The sequence below is a fragment of the Lissotriton vulgaris genome, chromosome 3_1 (genome assembly GCF_964263255.1).
Source record: "Lissotriton vulgaris chromosome 3_1, aLisVul1.2, whole genome shotgun sequence".
In the NCBI taxonomy this organism is placed as follows: domain Eukaryota; kingdom Metazoa; phylum Chordata; class Amphibia; order Caudata; family Salamandridae; genus Lissotriton; species Lissotriton vulgaris.
The window spans coordinates 1,620,333,783-1,620,352,597 of record NC_141689.1 but is presented as its reverse complement, the minus strand read 5'-3'; the positions used below and the strand labels follow the sequence as shown (position 1 = coordinate 1,620,352,597).

General features: G+C 44.8%; 1 protein-coding gene across 2 annotated transcripts in view; it reads right to left on the bottom strand.

The window, feature by feature from the left end:
- The window catches only part of SVEP1 (sushi, von Willebrand factor type A, EGF and pentraxin domain containing 1), a 1,018,759-nt gene that overhangs the window by 448,404 nt on the left and 551,540 nt on the right, over window positions 1–18,815 (bottom strand). For both annotated transcript variants that reach the window (XM_086962106.1, XM_086962105.1), the window contains exon 19: window positions 8,029–8,190. In XM_086962106.1, the coding sequence (XP_086818232.1) occupies window positions 8,029–8,190 (162 nt within the window). The remainder of the gene's footprint in view (window positions 1–8,028; window positions 8,191–18,815) is intronic.

Below are 18,815 nucleotides of genomic sequence, written 5' to 3'. Positions count from 1 at the left end.
TTCATATTAATTTTCATTCACTCACTTGCATTCACTCTCTCACTCATTCTCATTCACTCATACTTACTGACTGTCAGGGCAAGCTGTACTAACACTTTGCAGTAGGTTTGCCACACTTTTTTGATGCAAAAATGGTGCTAAGTGTTAGGGTGGACTTTACCATGCAAAGCAATTCTTGATTTGCTTTGGATAGTAACCCACAGTAACACAATGGTGTGATATGCTCTGCTTTGAGCAATTTTGTACCAAGGGGGTGTTCCATAGGTGAAGGTCCCTTGCAACCAACTATGGGTTTGCTGCAAATCCCTATCTACAAACGTTGGTAAACAGTAATTTGTCAAACATTCTTCTGGTTTTGTTTATGATACGAGATGATGTCCGGTGAGTTGACAAACATTTTAGAATTAGAATAGAGAAAACTTGGAATTGGGCATGACTGGCAATCTGGTGAAGCCAGTCCTTGGCATAGATAGATTATGATATTCTGAAAGTGCACAGTGTTCTTTCATAATCTGGTCATTTTTAGGGCTCGCACTGCGACGCAATATCGAAAGCGATTGTCGCAGTGGAGTCCTATTGCAATCATTCTGGCTTTCAAGGACTAACGAGGTTTAGGACAACAGACTGGCACGCGCACGCACGCAGCCTGACGGAATCGGATCAGGTCGCGCTCCGATTCCGGCAGGCTGTTCACAACACATGCACACGCAGGCAGGCGCACACACAACACACAACACACACACAGAGACAGACAGACGCACACACACAACACACACATACAGCCGCACGCAACCGCCTTCACCCCCACTCACCTCCACTCACCAGGCTCTTTCAGGGTGTTCTGTGTCCCCAGTGCTGGTCTTCACCCGGGCACCCGGGCCCCCTCCTGGGACCCGGGACTTCAGATTCCTGCACTCTGCTTTGGCGCCGGGGGCGCGCATGCGAGGACAGCCCCCGCCCTCTCACTGTAAACCCGGGCTGCTTTCACTGGTCACGTGCCCGTAGCCACGACAACACGGCGCGCTCGCGCGGACCCCGAGAAGGAGCAGAGAAGCGGCTGGCAAGTGGTATCCCGAGCGGAGGACCGGAGCAGCCTACATAACTGAGTGGCGTAGCTAGGGGAGTGCGGGGGGGACGGGACGCCCATGGCGGCCTTTATAATTTATTTGGGACCTGGAACGATCGAACACAGTTTCCCCACTCCTCCCCAAATACATTATAATGGCGGCCGCGGCCGCAACGAGCCTCCAGTGCCGCGGCCGGGCCCAGTAGACAGTAAAAGTGCATGGGGACAGAGTTCACTTTGCCAATGGCCTGTCTTAAAACGTCTCTGCTTCCTGCCGCTTAATTTTACCCCCCCATTATCTCATTATCTGCATGCCTCACGCGCCTCCGCAGTATAACGCAGTCGATGCTGCTATCAGTCAACCGTGGGCGTGGCACACCATGGGGGCCGGGATTAATTATCCGGATGATCGATTGCGGGGGCAAGCAGGAAATTCTGATATGAAAAGTAAGTGTGCCATCGATGTGCACTCTGCCTCCAGTCCAGTCTTCACCCCAGGCTGCTGACACTCGACTCGTCCGGTCTCGGCCATCGACTCGAGTGCCAGCAGCCTGGGGTGAAGCCTGGAGGCAGGCAGGGTGCACATCAATGGCACACTTACTTTTCAAATCAGAATTTCCTGCTCGCCCGGCCTCCAAGATTTCATTGCCCCCCTGTGCCAAATTAGATCATTACAGGAGGAGTTTGGTGGCCGGCCTGTCACCTCCTGACCTCGACACTTCCTGCCTTTTTATTAGTCTCTGTTGTGGAGGATCTCTGAAGGTTGTGTCCCACACAGTGTGAGTCTGAGAGTAGGTGCTGTGTGTCTTTAAAAGGCACAACAAGCACGGCTCTCGAGACAACAGTGCCATTTAGCAGAATATATCACGGCCATCACTACCTGAAATGTGTCCAGATTGCCAGCAGCTGCCTGCGTCCAAGGAGTGTGACAGACTCGGGACCCATCCCCAGCAGTCTTTAGATTTTCCGCTGCAGCACTGTGACTCGTTAAACTTGGTAAGAGTAAAACATGAAAGCTGCTGCCATTTTAAATGTTCATGCTAAGGTCAGATTTGAAGTTTTATTAGATAGCTGCCAAGGTTTTAGATTGCTACGTGTGACATTTTCATAATTTTAGTAACATTTTTGATATGTATATGTTTCCTTCATCTTCATTGCTTGATTTTGCTCGCAAAAAGTGTCACTCATATTTGTTGAAATGTCACTCATAATTGCACTACAATTATAACAATGTCACACATAGCAATCTGAAACCTTGGCAGCTATGCTTTGGGTGGAAGCCGTGAGGCGTGAGCGCCAGTTTCATGTCACTGCACAATATCGCCAGTTTTCACCACACCATAGGATCTTGGGGAACTGTCTGCCACTTTTTTGCAGGCTCCTCAGTGGGAGATGTGCAGGGTGGTGAGGAACCGGGCATCAGTTACAGCATCTCACCCATGGTTTAAACCCCAGTAGTTTGTCCGAAAAGTGAAACCAATGGCATGTTTAGAGCGAGGATTCCCAGCTGACATTTGAAAAAGCCATGCGTAATATTAAACATCCTATTAAAAAGTTAATTTATACCCAAAATAACTTTGTAGCAACATTAGGATAATGAAAGACTGGGCCCAAAAATAAAAATCTTACCTATACCATGCATTTTGCATGCAGCTTTTTGATAACAGTCCAAAGGAGACTGCTATATTAGGATTGTAACTTATGAACTGCAAATGACAAAAGGATTTCTGTGACCAAAGCAGTAGCCCATTGATCTATGCACATAAAATACAGTTCTGTGATCTGTATGATACATGTTCTCTGCAGCACGGACGCTAACCCTCTGAGTTACTTTATGATGACTCAAAAACTGCCTCTAGACACAACCCTGATCTCTCTCAGCAGAAACATTAATCACCAGACTTATCTTTACTTTTTTATTGTAGCCTGAAAACTACTGAACACACAAGCAACTATCCAGCAGGTGCTTTTAAACCATAAGTTACTGCTATTATTTCCAAACACAGCGCCCCCTGTGGTCAGCGCCTGGTGCACTGCCTAGGAGGCAGAAGGTGGAGAGATGCACAAGGAGGCGCCATACAAATGTATTTGCCTTTGCTTTGTTACAATATGGACCGGAAAATAAAACGCACCGGGCCTTTTTTTGAAATGTGACTTAGCATTAAAGATGTGCTGACTTTTCACAATTTAAATGAAAATAGACCAGTGCTTTAATTAAATACCCCCTCTCCCATTTGTGATAAAGTTACTGGGAAAGCTTTCAAGTGCTCACCGTCCTTTTTCCCCAGCAAACCCCCTCCCCCCGAGGGGCAGCAATCTGAGGGATAGCCCATTTGTTGCAGCTTTATATAGCACCAAATAGATCCAAAGGTAATGTACACTGGTCCCTCTCACCCACTTCTTGTGGCGAGGTTAATGCATACTCGAATTTTATTTTGGTGTGATTACTTTCAAACCTTCCCCCGTCCCATTGCTGTTTTCAATGCCATCATCCACCTTCCCATTATTGTTTTAAACCCCTCACCCCGCCACTATTTCCAGTTCTCCCCCACTATCCCTCTGTGGCTTTCTCAATTCACCCCCACCCCTCCTGCTGTTGCTTTTAAATCCCCAAAACCCTCCAGTTGTTTCTGTCAGACCTTCCCCTCCTACCTCGCCAGAAAAAACATCACCCGCTAGCCATCCCACCAGATTGCCTTTGACAATGCTTCTTTACTTAGATTTCTGCCGTGCTGCGCTTGGGCAATATGCATTTCTGAGAATGACAGTCCGGCAACTAGCCCAGAGCCTGCTCGGAGTAAATAAATACAAGTAAGAGTTAGAGTCTTAAACAGCACGGACAGTGTGACTGACTCGAGACGGGGTGCTGCAGTTCCTCAATGCTACTGTCTGTCAGACCAGAACATGTGCCTGTGGGACAGCAATGCACCGAACTTGTTCATAAAGCTCTTTGCCACCGTCCCATATCTTTGTAAACCGGCTTTGCTGCATGAAGTGACTGTTCTGCATGCCGAAACCTAAAACCCACGTGCCTTTATTATTTATCGCTCTCTCTCCTTTATTGTTATTTATCTCTCCCTCCCTCTCGTTTATTTATCTCTCTCTCTCCTTTATTGTTCTTTATATATCTCTCTCTCTCTCCTTTATTGTTATTGATTTGGACTGATCAAAGTGAACAACACTGCTGGAGTCCTGCTCACACGTTGTCATTGGTGCCTGAATCTTGTTTCCCGTGGGTCTCAGCCGGTCGGTCATCCCTTTGTTTTGAATCTGTGCTTTGTACATATGGATGCTGACAAAAAGGGGAGGTTCACAATAGGCTGCAGCATCACAGTCATGTGTTTTGTCTTGTTTTGGGTAATTACAACATGACTGTGGGCTCCGTCACTGCTCATGCGTCCACGTAGCAAGACTAATAAGCATTTGCAATCCAATAGGTCTCGCATTACTGAAAGTTTGAGCTATTGGCGTTGCATCATTATTTGCAATGCCAGTAGCTCAAACTTTAACTACTGCGAGACCTATTGCATTGCAAATGCTTGTTTTGTAAGGAAACAGTAATTTGTGCCAAATTATTACACCTCCTTGAGGCTCAACAAAGAGATATGTTAACAGTTTTCCAACTTTTCATGTGTGCTGTATTGTACAGCACACATAAAAAGTGGGAAAAGTCGTAAAGCACAGTTTTTGTAATGGAAGGGACCCCTTGCAGTAATTGCGATGGTTTAGAGAACGCACACACCCCTGCTCTATGGCACAAGAGTGTGTGCATGGCAGCCAAAACTGCACCAGCACATGGAGAGAGAATAAAGGTGCCGCATCATATTAGATATGGAGCATTTTTCTCTCTTCCAATTTTCTCCCTGCCTTGTATCTAAGAATAGTAAATCTTGGCAATAATCTCACAGTCGCTTTCATTACCTGTCATTGACTCTCACTCACTTTAACTCACACATTCATGCTTAGACATGCAGACACATTTGCTCACACACACCCATGCTATCTCTCACTTAAACACACTCTCACCCACACACACACATACCCACACACACACATACACAACATACATTTAAACAATTAAAACTTACTCCAGTAGCCAGCAACGTTCCTAAGTGGGCTCCATTTTGTATGACACTAAAAGTGAATAATAGAATATTATACACTATTAGTATAATGAAAAATGGGCAGACAATAAGGAATGCAGAGCTACTCCTGTGTTCTTGGCAATGTTAGTGCCACCTCTGACCCCAGGGGTTGCAAGGGGCAAGTGCCAGGGTTTTCAAGGGGCAAGCTATGGGGTTTCAGCAAACCTTGATGGCCTCTAACAAATGTCCCTGACTTTGGTTACTAAGTAATAGTCCTTCCTTGAAAATCAAATAAAAAGAATAGAGCAAACGGATGAGCAGAACAGTGGAGTTCATTGTATGGCAATCAAGGAGAGAGTTGGAAGATATAAATGGCAGAGGAACAAAGTCAGATTAAAATGGACAATATAAGAGGAATAAAATGGGAGAAAGAGCAAGATAGACATAGAAATACATGTAATCTCACAAAAGACAAGCGAGGAAAATGTAAGTAGGGGGTTAGGGAGGAGATGAACATGAAAGAGTGGATGGAGAGAGCCTAAGTAGGAAGAAGGTGCTAAAGGGAGCAGGAAAGGTCAATAAGAGACAGAAAATGTGAACAGGAGGACAAAGAGGTAGGGTGAGAGGGAAAGGATGAGATGTATGAGAGAAGTAGAAATGGAGAAGTAATAAAGAGAAAATTACATGTAGCCTATTTTAGAGATTGGCAGAAAGGTTAGTCGGTCAAAAACGTGAAGGATAACCAGTCCGCCTCATTACAAGGGCATTACATGCTATGGAACTTGCAGCAAGGTGGACGGGATATCCGTCACGTTTGTGGCAGATTACCCGTCCTCCGAACTCCCAATAAGTCCCTTAAATAGTGTGGAAGAAATTTCTGACAGGTTAATTGAGAGACAAATGGTTGTGAGGATCAGCAAAATACAGAGATATAAAACACCAGATTCATTATTATTATTTGGTTGAGAGTTCGTACCTCACTAGGCCGAATTCCTTTACCCACATGTAAGCGTTAGTTTCATATTCCACTGACCACATGTGCAAACATTGCTAATGAATGCCAATGTTGCTTCATAGGGCTCTGATTGCTTGCTGGATTAATGGATGGAGCACATCATTACTTCTCCTTATAGTCGATTGTTATCTTGGAAGACTTTTTTGTTTTGTGTGTTCAGGTGTTTAGTACCATAAAACCTTATATACAAGGTAAAGCACTGTATCACAGAAGAACCATTACTGGTATATGTCAAAGATTTTGGGATCTTTGATTTCCAATTCATGAGTGTTACACCATATGTACATCCATAAAAATGTACATGCGCATACACACACCAAGATAAGCTACACAGAGGCAAGGGAAAAGCACAAGGTGCAGTATAAAAGAAAACAATCATTGGCGATGCCAATAGGTCTAGCTTAGAAATGCACTGTCAAGTCAGACCTTAAAATCCATGTGTGTTGAATGCCCTCCTCCTATCTGTGTAGCTGCCTGAGAGAAACAACATAAATTATCGGATTATCTAGGACACTTGAGTAGCACTGCAATTGCATGTGTGTGCCCCTAAAGGTTAAAGCTCAGGTAGATGGATAAGTTAAAAAAACATTATTACAGCTATGTGAAGGGCAAGCACTTTTTTGTGGAAATACATCACTTCTGCCCAGTCAAAACAGTTACTCCTGGTTCCCAACATGTAGGCAGAGTCAAGGCCCCTCTCCCAGTAAACCTCACATAATTCTATGGCGATAGCTACGCGGCCACGCCAGTCCATAAATTTGAAAGAGTAAGAGCTGCTTGGATTTTAATATTAGGCCAATTTACCAGGGGCTGCTCCTCCTCTAAGGCAGAAGAATATCTCCCCACTGCTCTCAGAGCAGGAGAAAGGAAAAATAAAATTATAATAACTCCATTATTATCATTTTATTTTTCACTATGGTGCTAGGTTAGGGCGGGCGGGGCAGGGGTCACGGGGGAAGGAGTGGTTTGCTCTCCATAAGTGTGCATCACTGTTTGGCTGGCTCTCTTGGGACGGCCAAACAGTCATGCACACTTTGCATGTTCCCACCAGGCTGCATTGCACAGCCTGGTGAGGAACATGCCCAGGCTCCCATTCCCAGTTTAAGCGCCGAACCACAGCACTCAGACCAATCACAACCCTGCATTGCAGAATTGTGATTGACTTAGGGGAGGGAGTCTGTGTGTTTCCCGCTCCTTTTTGTCCTGCTCCCATAACCCCCGCCCGCCACCCCCGTTTCTTGTGGACTCGAGCATGTTTGTAGTAGAATGAACAGAGTATGCTTTCTGTCCTTTCTTGAAAGTTTTCTTATGCTAGAAGATCACCCGAATACATTTAGTCATATATTACTAAGCATCAACCTGAGTAAAAGAGGATCAGTGTTTTAAGTTTGTATCAATAGTAACTCTGGCATGATGCACATCCTTTCATGAGGGAAGAACATATGAAGTGTTATGTCACTTATTCCCCCATGTCCTTACTTGCAATAGAAACTCAATAATGTAGTCCTTAAAGTGCCAACACTAAAAATAAAAGAAATAAGATAAGAGATGCAAATAGATGCAGGTAGCTTTTGAAAACTGGGTGCTAGCAGAGAACTATCTTCTAGCGCTTTTTAAAAAAAGTGAGCTTGGTGCTAAACGTGGCAATACATTTTAGGGGTAGCCCAAAAAGTAGCTTTGTGGATCAGAGAAGGGTTCTGCAGTGTCTTTATTAAGAGGGCGGAAGCAGGTGAAAAATTACAGGATAGATTCGAGCTCTGAGAATCTATTAGAAATAAATCAAGTGACGAAGTTACTAATGCAGTGCAAATGAATTATGTGACAATGTAGTGGAATGATAATGACACAGAAATATAACGTACTTGAACATTCTGCAATAGACCTGGCACCAATCACTGTAGTTGTACCATAAAATGGGCACGCCAGACAATACGACTTGCCAGGGTCTGGCTGATAGTAGTCTCTGGGGCACGGATAACAGGGCATTAATCCTGAGCGTGAGAACTCTCCTGCGGGGCACAGTACTGCAACACAAAAACACATATCACATCAGTAGCACATCATTTCAAGCACTTCTTATCCTCTGGGTGCCTTTTGTTTAATCAACAGTCTACTCATCACTGGTGTATGTAAATTAATGGAAAAATGAAACTAACAAACAACAGTGGAAGAAATTAAATCACGGAAAACAATTTTACAGAAAGGCAATTTTAAGGAAATACAAACAAATCGAAAATTAAAGGAAATATAATTTTTAGAAAAATCCAAGGTACATTAAAATTGGGTGCAGCGTACGGGTAGTTTTTACATTCTGGAATGGGTGTTTTTAGGGGAGAGGGATGGGTGGAGTTCAGGTGTAGAAATGGGATTTTAAGGTTCTGGGATGGGTGGACGTTAGGAGTGCTGAGCGTTTTGTTAGAAATCAGGAATGGGTGGAAGTTAGGGGTAGTGAGATATTTTTAGGATTCACGGATGAATGGAGTTTAGAGGTGGTGAGGAGTTTTTAGAGTTAAAGGATGTGAAGGGGTTGAGGGTTCTTTAGGCTTCATAGATGGGTGGAGTTTAGACGGGTGAAGGGGTTTAAAGGGTCAGTGATGGGTAGCGTTTAGGGGTGGCTAGGGGTTTCTAGGGTTCATGAATGGTGGAGTTTAGGGGCTGTGATGTGTATCAGGGGTCAGGGATGTCTGAAGTTTATGGGCAGAAAGAGTTTTAGCGTTCGGGAATGGGTGGAGTTTAGGATGGTAAGGTTTTTTATAGTGTTCAGCAAAGGATGGAGCATAGGGTAGAAAGGACTTTTAGGGATAAGGGATGGAAGGAGTTATGGGGTGATGAGGGATGTTTAGGGGTCTGAAATGGATGGTGTTTGGGGTAGTAAGGATTACTTGGGGATCTGAAATGAGTGTTGTTTAGTGGTGTGAGAGTTTTGTGGAGTCACGGATGGGTGGGGTTTATGCATAAAATATTTTGGGAGGGTTCAGGAATTGGTGGAATTTAGGGGTAGAGAGCTATTTTTAGGTGTCAGGTTGTGGTGGAGTAAGGGCTTTTAGGGTTCAGGGCTGAGTGGAGTGTAGGTGTGATGAAGGGTTTTTGGGGCACATGAATAGGCAGAGTTTAGGGTCTCAGATGGGTAGAGTTTAGGTGTGGTGTAGGTTTTTAGGGGCAAGGATAGATGATTTCTAGAGGTTGTGAGGGGGTCTGGGAATGATGGTGTTTAGTTGTGGGGAGGAGGCCAGCGAATTATAAGCACCCAAAGTAATTGTTTGGCAATGTAAAAGGTATAAACCCTAAGCAATGTCCCCAGAAGAAAATAACTAAATATCTTCAACAAAAATGTTTATTAAAGTAAGACCTGCAACCATTGCATTTACACCCCAAAAATATAAGCATGCAAAAACAAATTTCAAAGAAAAAGACATTCTAGGAATTGGTTTCCATGGTATAGTAAATGCCATTCATCCTGCAAATTTCCATTAAACGGTTTATGGGAAATGGTTTCTCAGTAATGACATACTGTGAAATCAATTTTACATGAAATCACATAAGACCATTCCTGAAAGCTATGCATTCTAATTGGAATCAGCACTCATTTCTATAGCCTTTTTAAGAAGGCAAAGCCTGTTTTCTCACAAACTTTTTTTCTGATTATGTGATCAAAACCGTCTCCCTTTGATTTACAACAGATGATCAGTCTAGTCTAGAGTTTCACTATTTTCAAGAAACACTTCCCTGAATGAAAAGAAAACATTATTTGGAAGTTAACTATCCCAAAATAAACATGAAAAAAAAAACTAAATAAATAAAATAATAAATAAATATATATATATATATTCAATGAAAAAACCATTGGTTTTAGGCCATATATAGTTAGGGATTTGCATTTACAAAACCTTATTTTACTCGCATAAAACCATTGAAATTCCATATATAGTTATAAGCGCTAACTATATATCGCGCACCCGCAATCCACTGCTGATGATGTCACATATTACATCATTCATGACATGGTTAGTGACATCACTGATGACATCACTGATGACATCTCAAATGACATCACTGATGACATCACTGATGACAACATGCAGTGACTGTATGTTTCTGTAAAGTTAAAATATCTCTTACATATTGAAGAATGAGTGGATATATAAGTGTCTGGATGAAGGATTTAGTAGGTGCATGACTGACTGTATGAGTGAGTGATTAAATGTGTCTCACTGAGTGCATGGGTTAGTGACTAAACTGTCTTAATTTGTGCATCATTATGTCTGTTGTTCTGTAAACTGTTGCATGTGTTGATAAGTAGCTATATGAGTAACTATATGGGTTATTGATTGGTTGCCCAAGTATTTGTATGGGATACTGAGTGTGTGTGTAGGTGGCTGGGAGGTGTATGACTCTGTGCATAGATGTGTGAGCAGTTTAATTCACTAGATGTATGGTTTCAAAAGTGCATGTGGAAACAGCTGTATGGGCGGTTGACTGTGTGCATGAGTGCATTGGTGAGTGAATGGATATCTCAGTGCTACATGTCAAAGTAAGTACATATGTAAAACACAGTACATGTGAGAGTTGACATATATAAATAACTGTGCATAAGAGCCAGTGAATGTGTGAGTGGCTGTATGGATCATTGTGAACTTGTATCAGGGATTGTATAATAGAGTAAATATGTGTTAGTATATGTTTGAATAAGTAAAGTTTGTATAACTGTATAGTTGAGGAAATGGAGGTGTGATTGATTCTTTGCATGACTGACTAGGTGTGTGAGTAACTCCATGGATGAGTGACAGTCTGTGAGTGTCTGTTTACACTGATTGTATCTAAGGTTATATTAGAGTCTGAAGAGGTTCATCGTATTATCACATGAATGATATCATCAGTGATGTTATCAGTCATGTCAAATGAGATGTTTTCAGTGATGTCATCAGTGATGTCATTTGAGATGTCATCAGTGATGTCATCAGTGATGTCACTAACCATGTCATGAATGATGTAATATGTGACATCATCAGCAGTGGATTGCGGGTGCGCGATATATAGTTAGCGCTTATAACTATATATGGAATTTCAATGGTTTTATGCGAGTAAAATAAGGTTTTGTAAATGCAAATCCCTAACTATATATGGCCTAAAACCAATGGTTTTTTCATTGAATTTTCAAGGTTTTGTAAATGCAAATTCCTAACTATATATCCACTATAACCTATGGTTTTTTCTGTGAATTTCATTGGTTTTTTAATAGCAAATATGAAAAGCTTTAAAATGTCAAGTACGTGATAGATAAAAACATTTTCGTATTTATGCACGCTGATGTGCTTTGAACGCTGCACCCCCCCTCCCCTCTTTTGTCTTAGTAGTACTCTCTCTTTGCAGATAGTGAACGGTAGTTAACGCAAGCCTTTGCCCCCGTTGTAATCCGTCGTGCCTGCTTGTCTCTCCATTTGATTGATTGTTGTCCAAGCATTTACTGTTTTAGAATTGGTTCTCTTTGGATCATTCTCTATTTACAAACAAGCACAAAGTCGCAATACTCTGTTTAGTCTTTGCAGATAGTGAAAAATCGTGTAAAAAAAATAAAAGTAATCGAGCAAAATCAGTAGGCCACTAATTGGATCTCTTTTTGACCTCGCTAAAATAGAAATATTAGGAACAACCCTTCATGAGAAATACGAAAATAGTGAGATGAACTGAGCTCCACACCATGAGGGCTGCAAGACAGCTCGGCTCCATCACCCATCCCGCATAAAATAACGACAAACCCTATGCAAATATTAAAAATATAGACAACACACCAGCAAAGAAACAGGGTAAAACATTTTATTAAAAAACTATTTACATAACGTTGGTTTATAAGATGATGTCAGTAGTGGACCGATGTGTGAATAGATCGAAAGCAGCACAAGGCTCCAAGATCCGGATGGCAAGCTCCTGGATGTTGGGTGCCATAGTTTAGAGTTCTGAATTTGAGCCTTTTTCAATGCCTGTGCTTTGTTGAATCAAAATGGCGGCTTGACAAAAAGCTGACTCAAGCGTTGCTACTGATGCTATGCAGACCAAAACTGGTTTTCAGTTTGTACATTTTTCTAGATTTTTCAATCCAAGTTTGGTTGACTTTGTAGAACGATGGCTTCAAATTTTCAACATACGGTGTGGTGGCGCTGACTGGGAGGGGGCGCTTCGCTCCTGCCCCCTCCCCAAGTAAGATTTTCATACGTGAAAGTACGTTAATGGTTTTGGTCCCTGAGATGCTTCGATGTCACTGCCATTCTCAAATAGCATAAGTTCTGGATGTTGGGTGCCATAGTTAAGAGTTCTGAGCAGTGCTTGTAACACTGTCTGAAGCTTATTTCCACCTACTGCAGCTTCACTATTCTCAAAGTAAGTGAGTGTCGTTTGTGGACCTGACTGCATTAGAAAACAATGTGATATGTTAGCTTCCTAAACAGCTTGACGGAGGCCCCTGAGGGGCGGTGTGATGGCCATGGACTCGGAGAAGACGCTTGGCTCCGACACCCTCCCCAAGTCTTATAGCACTGGTGTAGCCTGAGATCGCCCCCGACATAGGCGGCCGGCTCCCGGGGTCCGGCGGAACTTTTTGCCTTTTGATGACTCTTCAATTCTGGACCTTGTCCCACAATCCGTTTGACCTGAAGACAAGCTGTAGTGGGGCGCCCCTTTACCGTTTTAGTTGCCATTCCGCCCGCTTTTGCTACACTGTGCCTCTTCCGCCATTCAGCTGTTTACCGCCCGCTCTTGCGACTACAGCGTCTCGCTCATCATGTAGTTGAGTTGCTCCCGCTCTTGCGGTGCAGCGATAGGCGGCTGCCACAGGACTCTCAAAATGGCGGCCGGCTCTTCGGTTTTGGGCCTGGTCCACTAAAATGGCCCTGGGACACCTTGGAACTCGGACGCTTCCCTGATAGGGCTTGGGTCCCATTCTCGAAAAGCGTCCCCTCAGCCGTGAAGATTCTACAAAAGTCTTGGGGGCCTCCGACTCCCGCAGGCTTCTGGTGGGGAGCGGCTGCCATGATTGCTCGTGGAATGGCCACGACGGAGCTACGAGATGGTAGTGGTCTCATGCTGACGCCAGCTTTAGTCTGAAACATCCAGAAACACTGTAGACTACCAATTCGATCAGTTCCGGTAGCGCCCCAACATGACCCGGAAGAGAAGAACTTGCCCTCCCCTCTTTGACTGATGGTTCTTGTTGCCTGTCCCCTCTGTTGTCATTTAACAGAACTTTTTGGACTGCTGAAAGGGGTTGTGTTCTGAACGCTGGTTGGTGGAGACATTTTGACTATATTCTTGACCTACGTTGTCGCGTAATGCGTTATATGACACGCCGCGTTAGCGCACCCGGAAGTGATCCGAGGCGCGGCGCGCAGCGCGTAACGTAAGCATAACAGGCCATGTGACTTGTTAATAAAACTTTTCATTGGTTCATTTTACTTTTGTTAATTTAATGATGAAAAGCTTGGTCATATGACCTAAAAATTACGCTTTTTATTGTTTTCGAACAATATTTTTTTTTCAAACATATGTTATAATATTCCAGGCTAATGTACTTTCCCGGAAAATTTACAACTGTCTTGCAAGTAAAATATATTCCTTTTTCGAGAAAAAGGGCGTTTCTTCCTTCCATGACGGAGCCGTTGAGTAAAAGAGATTCGGCCTGCTGTCTTAGTCGCCGATACGCCTGATTATCAGATTCTTATCGATCACTTTATGTTGCAGACATGAAAAACACAACTGCCCTTGACCATTTATCTTTACTGCGTTCCTACATATTATACCTTTTATCCGTCATGTAATTGGACTGCTTTATTTCACTTGCCTTTTACTGATTCGAAAACAGTGACTAAAAGTAAAAACTTTACCAATGTAAATACTACTACCGTGTTTTGTTTTAAAAACCTTTATTGTGAAAATGTCAGTATACAAATACGGGCCTATAACCACGTGGGCCGGCCACGGAGCAAACTGAAATCGTATATGATGAGGAGACATTTACACTGTAGAGGAACGTAACGAGCGGGCCATTAGGTTGCAAGAACTAAGGTGTCTAACAGTTGCGGAATCGGTGGACATACATTTTGTAATTAAAATAGGACAGGGCCACTTACAATAACATTTTCTAGATATACATTTGCGGGCAAGGAGTTACGAGTCCCATTTATACCGGCGCCATTTTGGGCGAGGCCGGGCAGGTCCAAGATATAGTCAAAATGTCTCCACCAACCATCGGCCAGACCAGAACCCCTTTCAGCCCTTTATGCTACAAGATGGTGTCTTCCATTCAGAAAATATTGTTGGCAGCATTTTGAAAGGAAACAGAAACAGCCGTTCTCCTAGTGAGTTTCACATTGTTATATTTAGGAAGAATGTTGAAGAGTAGTATGTGGAAAATCTGAAGCCATTTTTCTACAAACTCTCAATCAGACTTGGATGGAAAAAAAAAACCTGAAGAATGTACAAACTGAAAACCAATTTTTGTCTGTATAGCATCAACAGTAACGCTTGAGTCAGCTTTGTGTCAAGCCGCCATTTTCATTCAATCAATAGCGTCCCCCTGCACACATTTAGGGACCTGGTCGTGTCTTCAGATGAAACGGATTGTAGGAAAAGAAGCAGAAAGGAAAAGGAAAAAAGTTCCGCCGGACCTCGGGAGCCGGCCGCCAATGTCATGTGCGACCTTTGGCCACACCAGGGCAATAGTGAAGCTGCAGCAGGTGCAAATAAGCTTCAGACAGTCTTACAAGCACTGCTCAGAACTCTCAACTGAGGCACTCAACATCCAGGACTTGCCATTCGGATCTTGGCGCCTTGTGCTGGTTCCGACCTATTCTCACATCGGTCCACTACTGACATCACCTCATAAGCCAACGGGGCACCCCACGCCGACTTTCGGCGCAGCATTGTAGGATGGCCACACCAGTGCGGCAACTTGCTGGACACAACATCGGGGCCATCCAGATCTCGGCGCGTTCGAATCACTGTACCGCAACAGTGACCGCAACTCAGCTGGACACGCCGTCTTTCGGCGCAGCATTGTAGGATGGCCACACCAGTGCGGCAATTTGCTGGACACCACCTCGGTGCCATCCGGATCTCGGCGCGTTCGAGTCACTGTACCGCAACAGTGACCGCAATTCAGCTGGACACGCCGTCTTTCGGCGCAGCATTGTAGGATGGCCACACCAGTGCGGCAATTTGCTGGACACCACCTCGGTGCCATCCGGATCTCGGCGCGTTCGAGTCACTGTACCGCAACAGTGACCGCAACTCAGCTGGACACGCCGTCTTTCGGCGCAGCATTGTAGGATGGCCACACCAGTGCGGCAATTTGCTGGACACCACCTCGGTACCATCCGGATCTCGGCCCGTTGTGCTGCCTTCGGCCTATTCGCACATCGGTCCGCTACTGATGCCGCCTCACGTGCCAACGGATTTTCTACGCTTTTTGTAGCCCTATGCCGCATAACAGGTCATGTGACTTGTTTATAAAACTTTTCATTGGTTCATTTTACTTTTGGTTTCCTAAAGATGGAAGGCTTGGTCATATGACCTAAAAATAACACTTTTCATTGGTTTAGAACATTTTTTTTTCCCAAACGATGAAAGCCCCACCTTGTTTCTGGATCATTCAGACTGAAGCTGGCGTCAGCATGAGAGCACCACCATCTCGTGGCTCCGTCGTGGTCATTCCGCGAGCAATCATGGCAGCCGCTCCCCACCGGAAGCCTGCGGGAGTCGGGGGCCCCCAAGACTTTTGTAGAATCTTCACGGCTGAGGGGACGCTTTTCGAGAATGGAGCCCAAGCCCTAGCAGGCAAGCGTCCGAGTTCCAAGGTGTCCCAGGGCCATTTCAGTGGACCAGGCCCAAAACCGAGGAGCCGTCCGCCATTTTAAGAGCCATGTGGCAGCCGCCTATCGCTGCACTGCAAGAGTGGGAGCAACTCAACAACATGGTGAGCGAGACGCTGTAGCCGCAAGAGCGGGCGCAACTCAGCTAGATGGCCGCCACCTGGGGAGGCCCGTTCACGCCGCCTCCCCCACCCCCGGGCCGCCGCACGCCAATTTTCGGAGCAGCATTGTAGGATACCAAAACCAGTGCGGCAGTTTAATGGACATCACCTGGGTGCCTGTCGTACATGTTGTGTCAGCCATGTGACACTGGACACAGTCCCATCAACATCTCAACGCGTTCTGCTGCCTTGGGACTATTCGCACAACAGACCGCTACTGACGAGGCCTCCCCCCGCACCACCCGGGACGCCCCACGCTGTTTTTCTGTGCTGCATTGTAGGATCCCAAAACCAGTGCGGCACCCAGGCGACATCACCTGGGTGCCGTCCAGAACTCTGCACGTTGTGCTGCCTTGGGACTATTCGCACAAAAGACAGCTTCTAACCATTGTTGCTTTTTGTGTTGAAAAATGTTTAAATGTTTTTAGTTTTTGTTCCGTTCGTTATAGTTAATAGTTAATAAAGTTTTATAATCTTACTTTGTTGGAGTGTTATCTATTTTTTTTAAAACGGGTGAATGGGGCCTTGAATCGGGTTATTGTCATGTGTGGGCTTTGGAAGTGTGCTGCTGCAGGATCGGACATTTCAAACTCAAATGCACGTTCTTTTTCTTACCTTTCCGAAGCATGGAGCGCAATAGCAGGCAGAGAAAGGGTGATGCACGTGTTGAACACTACCTGACCTGGCAAGTTGCTGGCAGTGCCCCCCCGCCCGCTCCTGAAAGAGGGCACACACACACCGCCGCCCCGAGTACTTCACAAATCTTTAAAAGACCATGCGCTTGTTCATGAGGCTTAAATGGTTTATCACCTCTTCTAGAACCCCTGCATCGACCCTCTGACGTTTCCTGGAAAAATTACCATGTAACACAATACCAAGCCCTGTCAGCTGAAACCCCCAAGGAATCGTGGGGCATATTATCAAGGGGGTTTATCTCCGCTTTTTTGGCTTTAAAAGCCATGAAAGCGGAGATAAAATTATCTCCCTATTACCAAGCTGTCGCTAACACCAGTTAGTGACAGCTAAAAGGAGATAGCGACCATCTTGGGCCCCGCTTTGCATGTCAGTGATACTTATCACTAATGACATGCAAAGTGGCGTGCCAAGATGTTAGCGACTGGAAACAGTCCCTAACATCGCTATCTTCTATTACCAACTTTTGGAGATATTCGCGCTAGGCGCGAATATCTCCAAAATCTAACACCTGCCCTGAGCAGTTCTTAGCCATGTTATCCAATGGGAGGTGGATAACATGGCTAAGAGCATTTGCTCGATAATACATGAATATCGCTGACTTTTCTGCGATAATAGCAAGGTTTATCTGCGATAAAAATCGCCGATGTGCGGCGATAATTTTTGTCTCTAAACAAGTTAGAGACAAAAATTATCGCTAGTTGTTCGTAATATGCCCCCGGGTTTTTGCTTGCAGAAATCGGGAGGCGGGAGACTAGCACTGAAATCAGTAGTCACACGCCTGAATCGGGAGGGTTGGCATGTCTGAATTCTCTACAGCTGGGGCCATAAACTACATCCGCAGGGGTAGGTGATAGCCTGGGACCAGCCTGGCATCTAAAATGGCTGCCGTGCACGACAAAATTGTGGCATTGGAAAAAAGGCAAGATGGCGCAGCCGCTGGAAGAGATGTATCAACATATATCAGCCTCCTCAGCCACCCTCAGGAAACATAGGGGATTAGGATACGTCTCCCGCACCCCCTTATACCTAGTAATTTAATTAACGAAGCACAAAATGGCGAATTCCCGTTTCGCTACCAGTTTGCGGCCCAGTTCGCGGCCCGTGAAGCGCTTCTACCGTGAAAAATCATTTTTTTTTTCTTTTCCCCACGGGACCCTTTAATAACCCCAACAACATTCCTAGGGGGTCAAGAGGGGGATACCTTGCCCCCTTTCATTAAATTCCCCCTTAGTTTTTCACCTCTTCTTCTCTCTCGATCCTACCGAGAGACAAGATGGCGGCCTCTCCGGACTGTCACGCAGCAAAAAAAAAAAGCTCACGCACAGCCGCTGGAAGAGATGTATCAACATATATCAGCCTCCTCAGCCACCCTCAGGAAACATAGGGGATTAGGATACGTCTCCCGCACCCCCTTATACCTAGTAAATTAATTAACGAAGCACAAAATGGCGAATTCCCGTTTCGCTACCAGTTTGCGGCCCAGTTCGCGGCCCGTGAAGCGCTTCTACCGTGAAAAATCATTTTTTTTTTCTTTTCCCCACGGGACCCTTTAATAACCCCAACAACATTCCTAGGGGGTCAAGAGGGGGATACCTTGCGCCCTTTCATTAAATTCCCCTTTCGTTTTTCACCTCTTCTTCTCTCTCGATCCTACCGAGAGACAAGATGGCGGCCGCTCCGGACTGTTTAGAATGTTGACAGACACCGGAGAGCCAATCAGCTTTCTGCGCGCAAAGTTCCGAAACGCGAAAAGTAAGCGGACCGGATCGCTGCCCGGAGCGCTGTTACAGATATATATCTTGATTTAAACGTTAATTTCTCAAAATCCACTGAAGCACATATATTGAGACCTAGCAAAGGCACATCGGGCTAACAGTCCCTACAATTTTGCCAAGTTTCGTGCAAATCCATTCAGCCGTTCGAGCTAAAAGT